A 6,500-nucleotide genomic window follows, 5' to 3' on the forward strand; every position below is an offset into this window, starting at 1 on the left:
GTATGGGTCACAATTATACATTTCTCTTTAATGACAAAAATCATTAGGATATTAAGTAAAGATCATGTTCCATGAAGATATTTTATAAATTTCCTACTGTAAATATATCAAAACTTAATTTTTGATTAGTAATATGCATTGCTAAGAACTTAATTTGAACAACTTTAAAGATGATTTTCTCAATATTTAGATTTGTTTGATGCATAAATCTCAATTTCAAAAAAATGACCCTTATGACCGGTTTTGTGCTCCAGTCACATTTATGCATGAAAAAAAACAGTCCTTATAGGGCAAACATTTTATTATATAACTGAACAGCCAAATATAACATTGACTTTTCAATAATAATCACACAATGAGATTTTCAATATAATTAACAGTCAAAGTTCAAAATTGTCCTGAAATCTCCCAAAAAAGCCCGTCTGATAGAAGCGATGAACATTAGTGTGAACTAAATCAATTCAACTGTCTTAGAATAAGACACACCAGCAGATTACATCTTCATTAACGCTTCGATTTAGAAAAATCACAGCTGATAAAATCACTGTCAGCAGACTTCACGTAACTGTGACTGTAGAGCTTAAAACTAACAAACAATCATGAAAGTCCTGATCGGAGAACCACCCGAAGCATCACAGCGTTCACATTCGACTTCTGTCCGTCTGAGGTACTGCCCGCTCTAGAAAAGCACTGGAGGAGTTAGTGTCATGAGTTGAGTGTGAGTAGAGGAGCTTATGGTCGGTTTGGACCGGCTCTGAAGAGTCCAGTCTTCCTGAGGTGTCTGACGATCAGCGGCACACACACCAGCGTGATGCTGATCCGCAGCGGAGCGAAGAGCTTGTGCACGGCGTACGCTAACACAAACGTGCTGGTGCCAGCGGCCATCCGAGACTGAACCACAGACTCACTGAAACCCAGCTTACACAGCAGAGCCGTCATGTCCAACCCGCTGAAACACACACACACACACACCAGCGCAGGCATTAAAGAGCAGTACACTGCACTGCGCACTTGTGTGTAATTACAATTTTTGGTTGTAGGGTGTTGCTATGCGGTTGCTAGGGTACCCGGGGTGGAAGCTAGGGTGTTGCTATGGTAGAAAGTATAGGAAGTAACTAGTTACATGTAACTACATGTAAATACAAAAATAAAAGTAATTGTAATCAGTTACAGTAACTGAGATGTGTAACTGAATTACAGTTACTTATGAAAATGTTAAGGATTACAAATAAAGTTACATCTGTTTTTTTCACACACACACTCCCAAAAACAGATTTGACTTTTTTTTTTTTTTTTTTTTTCATAAATTGCAGTGACTGCTTTAAAATATGAAACACAAATGTTTCAGGAGTTTAGAGCATGCTTATTGGATAACTCTTATTTGCTGCAGTATATGGGTTTATGTAAAGGCAGAGCCTGAATAATATGACATCACACTGCTAAAAAAAAAAATAATAATAATGGCTTGATAAGTGAGACTGTTTAGGTTTTTGGGGGATTAAAAAAGGAGTGATTTTTTTAATCATTGGAGGGTGGTTGTGTTTACACACTGCTAAGATACATTTACATCCAAACACCATGTAAAAGTGAATTTTACATTCAGTGTCTCCTTTAAAATTAAAATATTATAATCTGGAAAGTCTGACAGTAATGAGAGTTGAGTGCTGTATTACTGTAAGGTTAACCCGGCCTGTTTGAAAATGATTAACAGTTGAAAACAATAGAAAAGTAATCCAAAAATAATCAAATGTAATCAGTTACATTAATAAAGTAATTAAAATAGTTACACTACTTGTTACATTTTAAGTTGGGTAAGTCTTTAACCTGTTACATTTCCAAAGTAACCTTCCCAGCACTGCGTACAAGTCACTTCAGATAAAAGCATCTGCTAAATGAATAAATGATTAAATCAATGAATGAATGTAAACGCAATGAGCCCCAGCAGGCGGTGCATTAGTGTTTTTACCACAGTACAATCAGAGTAACACGTGACCGAGCAATAAATAATTAAAAAAATGGTGTGTTTTGAAATATGAAACACACACACATACATACACACACATATATACATATTTATATATGTGATTCAGCTAGTTGCAAAGGCAACACATTTTATTTCAATTCAGTTTAACTTAATGTCCTAAAATATCTGAAATAATTACATTAACAATACTTATTAAAATAATTCTTGACGTTTAGTTATTGACTAAACTGTAGTTGATTTACAGCTTTGATACATTAGTACAGAACATAATCTGAATGTTTTATTTTTTTTAATTGATTTTTAAGAAAAGCTTTATGTAGTATTAAAGAAATAAATAGGGGGAAAAAAAAATGAAACGATGGAACAAGTCGCATACATTCTGTTAGAAAATGAATTTGCATAGATATACTGTATACACTATATGGACAAAAGTATTGGGACACCCTTCTAATAAACAGGTTTGATTACTTTAGTCATTTCCATGAGTACATGTTGCTATAAAATTAGAAGCACACAATTCTCTAGAGTATCATTATATGCTTTAACATTAAGATTTGTACTCATGGAAATGATTAAACTAGTCAAACCTGTTCATTAGAAGCGTGTCCCAATCCATTTGATTACATGGAGTTGACCGTTTTGTTAAACAAATGAATCTGACCTGGATACAGCAAGGTAGAACATTCCCAGAGAAATGAGCGAGATTCCGATGTGGAAGGAGACGCCGACGGCGCCGTACTCCTTAAACACCTTCCTGAGCTGCTGCGTCTTACTGGGCTCCACATCCGACCTCTGACCTTCAGCGCCGGACACAGACGACACCTGATCCTGCTGAGACACGAAAGAGTCACCATCACCACACTGAATCTGAGAGCTGCCAAAGACCTCACTGGGAGGGGCTTAACAGACCACAACCAATCAGAATGCAGGAGCTCTGGAGTGACTCCCTCAAGAGCCAATGAGTGCAGTGCTGCCGTGAGCAGCGTGAGTGAGTGAGGATTCACAAATGTGTCCCTGCAGCACAGAAGCAGTCATCAGTAGCACAGGTATATTTGTAGCAATAGACAACAATACATTGTATGGGACAAAATTATTCATTTCTCTTTTATGCCAAAAATCATTAGGATATTAAGATCATGTTCATGAAGATATTTAGTAAATGTCCTACAGTAAATATATCAAAACTTAATTTTTGATTAGTAATATGCATTGCTAAGAACTTCATTTGAACAACTTTAAAGATGATTTTCTCAATATTTAGATTTTTTTGCTCCCTCAGATTCCAGATTTTCAAATAGTTGTATCTCAGACAAATATTGTCCTCCTAACAAACCACACATCAATGGAGAGATTATTTATTCAGCTTTCAGATGATGCATAAAATCTCAATTTTACAAAAAAAATGTACCCTTATGACTGGTTTTGTGCTCCCGGGTCACAAATAATTTTAGATTTGTCTGTCCAGCTGACATCAGAGTTTGTGCAGAATCAAATTCTGAATTTCTAGTGTTTGAGGTTCAGAATCCAAACACTGGAAAAGTCAATGAGAAGTGTGTTTACTGGACAGATCAGTGTGTGTGTGTGTTTTTTTTTTTTTTTTTTTTTTTTTGTGTGTGGTGGTTGGTTGTTGGGTGGCAGTGGTCGTTTTTAGTTTTGAGCTATGAGCATGAAATATGTCAACCTCCAACAACACAAAGAACACAGGCTTTCATCGCCATAGAGACGCCAGCTGTGTGTGTGTGTGTGTGTGTGTGTGTGTGTGTGTGTGTGTTTGTGGCAACATGCCAGTGCTGAAACTGACACAATGGTGTGTTGTGTGAGATAAGAGTGTGTGAGACACACAATCTACACACATGCAGAGAGAGACATTACAGCCGTTATGATGAACAAGAATACTCAACTACACATCTATATTTATTACTCTGTGTGTGTGTGTGTGTGTGAGTGAGTGAGTGTGTGTTTTTGTGTGTGTGTGTGTTTTTGAGAGAGAGAGAGAGTTTGAGTGTGTGTGTGGTGTGTGTGTGTGTGTGTGTGAGAGGTTGAGTGTGTGTGTGTGTGAGAGGTTGAGTGAGTGTGTGTGTGTGTGTGTGTGTGTGTGAGTTTGTGAGTGTGTGTGCGTGTGTGTGTGTGAGAGTGTGTGTGAGTGAGTGAGTGAGTGAGTGAGTGAGTTGTTTTTTTTTGTAATATTGTATGTGTATAATGCTTTGGCAATATTACAGTATATGTAAGCAAACAGACCAATAAAGTTCTTTACAACTGAAAAAATAAACAGGTAGAAACCCGCTGAAGAATGTTTGTTTTTGGACAAAGACGTGATTAACTTTCAGAAACCCACAACCTCAAGTCAAACAGACTCTTTATATGAAGTTTGCAACCCTGCCTTGGGAACCAGATGTGTGTGTGCAACTCAAAATGAATTTATATGAAATTAAATAGAATTTATTAAGCTAAAGACAAAGGGAGGAAGCAGATGTTGTGTGAAGGTCGTGTGTGACCCTTGACCAGGAGACAAACACTGACTAACCCAACAAAACCAGACGCTCCCGCTGACCCCAACAAACACAACCAGTGCTCTCCTCACACATCCACTAGAACAAACACTCAATAACACACACACACACACACACACACACACACACACACACACACACACACACAGAGAGAGAGAGAAAGCAGAAGAGCGGCGTCATCTGGAATGACAGAACAGTGAAAGTGAAAGATGACTAACTAGATCAGCTGCTGAAGTAGAACTAGACAAACCAGTCAATGCAAACACGATGAGAAGCTGAGAACACTGCACCGCTTCACCACAGCACCCCACAATACCATGCATTTCAATCCTACAACACAATTCACAAATACAGCAACGCACGCGTTCCACAGCGTTCAGCAGAACAGAGAGTTTGTAGTAACCTCGAGGAAGAGTTTCTGTATCCAGACAGAGGAAGTAAAATCACAACAATACAAGCATTGAGAAGAAACAAGCTCGAGTGTAAACACATGATGCAACCCGTTCAATGAAGAACGCTCGGAACGAAACAAAAGCGCTTGTAAACGTTCTGCACACAATGCAACATGTTCGAGAACTCTAGAACCGGCTGAATCCACCTGTCAGTGCTGGAGATGTTAATAAACAACAAATAAACAGCAATAGTTCCATCAGAACTCCAGGAAAGTTGACGTACCGTTTGCGTAATGTTAGCGGCGCGTTCGTCCTGCGTTTTTTCGGGCGTCGTGGATGATCGTCTGGATTGGATCGCGACAGGAGCTGAAGAACGAACGGATAGGAACGATTCGAGTTCACTGAGTTTAAGAACGTTCCGATCGCCGGTCCTCGCGTCGCTGTATTCGCGCCGCGGCGCGGCAGCGTTCAAAGCGAACGCCGCCATTCGCGCGTGAACAACGAGATCCGGCTGCGAACCGAACGGAGTCGTCTCGTACAAACGGGAACGGAATAGAACGGCTTTGCTTGCCGTTAATCTCCGGTAAACACGAGAGCAGCGGTCGTTACGCAATGAGCGGCTCGCGTCAGGTAACGTTACTTGCAGACGCTGCAGTAATAAAGCCGCTCCAGAAGCGTTCCTCCGACAGTGAAACATCGCTCCGACATACACAGACACGAATAACTCTAAATATGATACGAGAGTGATATGAGTGTGACGAGCCTCAGCTGATCGAAGACCCGCCTCCCTCCGTTCAAAACACACTCACGCGCACTGAGAGCGTTCTAAACGCGGTCAAGTTCAAATAAGAGTTGCGTCACATGCGAGCATCGGCAGGTGCAGTGACTGCAGGAGGGGTCGAGTGGGGAACTGTTTTCCCAAAATAACCACAAGATAAAGTCAAGATACATTTTTATTGGAACTTTGAGCTCCGCCGACAAGAGTGTTCACGATGTACCGGAGACCAAACAGATTTCAGAGTAAATGATCTCATTTTCAGCAGTAAGAAAATAAGTGTTTTAAAGCTGGTTGTTTTGTAGAAGATCACAGTTATATATGTGGCCCTGGAGCACAAAGCCAGTCATAAGGGTCAGTTTGTTTTTTAAATTGAGATTTATGCATCATCTGAAATATAAATATAGGCTATAAGCTTTCCATTGATGTATGGTTTGTTAGGAGAGGACAGCAGCCTATTTATTTGGAAATCTGGGTGCAAAAAAAAAATCTAAATATTGAGAAAATCATCTTTAAAGTTGTTCAAATGAAGTTCTTAGCAATGCATATTACTAATCCAAAAATTAAGTTTTGATATATTTACGGTAGGAAATTTAAAATATCTTCATGGAACATGATCTTTACTTAATATCCTAATGATTTTTGGCATAAAAGAGAAATGTATAATTGTGACTCATACAATGTATTGTTGTCTATTGCTACAAATATATCTGTGCTACTTATGACTGCTTTTGTGCTGCAGGGACACAGATGATATGAGAACAGTAGGGCCTGTAGAAAGGGAGTACGTGTTATTTAAGAAAAATGTAATTATATGTTCAGAAAAAAACATAATTTTT

The 6,500-nt window shown here is 39.0% G+C and overlaps 1 protein-coding gene across 2 annotated transcripts; it reads right to left on the reverse strand.

Moving 5' to 3' along the window:
* Positions 1 to 283: 283 nt before the first annotated feature.
* On the reverse strand, positions 284 to 5,718 carry LOC109070952 (protein FAM210A-like). 2 transcript variants are annotated; one of them, XM_019087451.2, is made up of 3 exons: positions 5,170 to 5,718; positions 2,646 to 2,815; positions 284 to 949 (listed from the first exon to the last, which is right to left on the reverse strand). In XM_019087451.2, exons 1-3 carry the CDS (start codon positions 5,581 to 5,583, stop codon positions 733 to 735), a joined length of 801 nt encoding a protein of 266 aa, XP_018942996.1. In that variant the 5' UTR covers positions 5,584 to 5,718; the 3' UTR covers positions 284 to 732. The 2 variants fall into 2 exon arrangements, with proteins under 2 accessions (XP_018942996.1, XP_018942997.1); XM_019087452.2 differs by having other exon boundaries at positions 2,646 to 2,812; positions 5,170 to 5,716.
* Positions 5,719 to 6,500: the final 782 nt, after the last annotated feature.

This window comes from Cyprinus carpio, chromosome A7, assembly GCF_018340385.1.
Source record: "Cyprinus carpio isolate SPL01 chromosome A7, ASM1834038v1, whole genome shotgun sequence".
Classification (NCBI taxonomy): Eukaryota; Metazoa; Chordata; class Actinopteri; order Cypriniformes; family Cyprinidae; genus Cyprinus; species Cyprinus carpio.

What these genes read in the sequence shown, in the direction of transcription:
- LOC109070952 (XM_019087451.2), bottom strand. Translation starts at nt 5,583, where the DNA reads ATGTTTCACTGTCGGAGGAACGCTTCTGGAGCGGCTTTATTACTGCAG. An exon ending in CCGCTAACATTACGCAAACG is followed by an intron (nt 2,816 to 5,169) that starts GTACGTCAACTT and finishes TTCGTGTCTCAG; the next exon opens with CAGGATCAGGTGTCGTCTGT. An exon ending in TTCTACCTTGCTGTATCCAG is followed by an intron (nt 950 to 2,645) that starts GTCAGATTCATT and finishes TGTGTGTTTCAG; the next exon opens with CGGGTTGGACATGACGGCTC.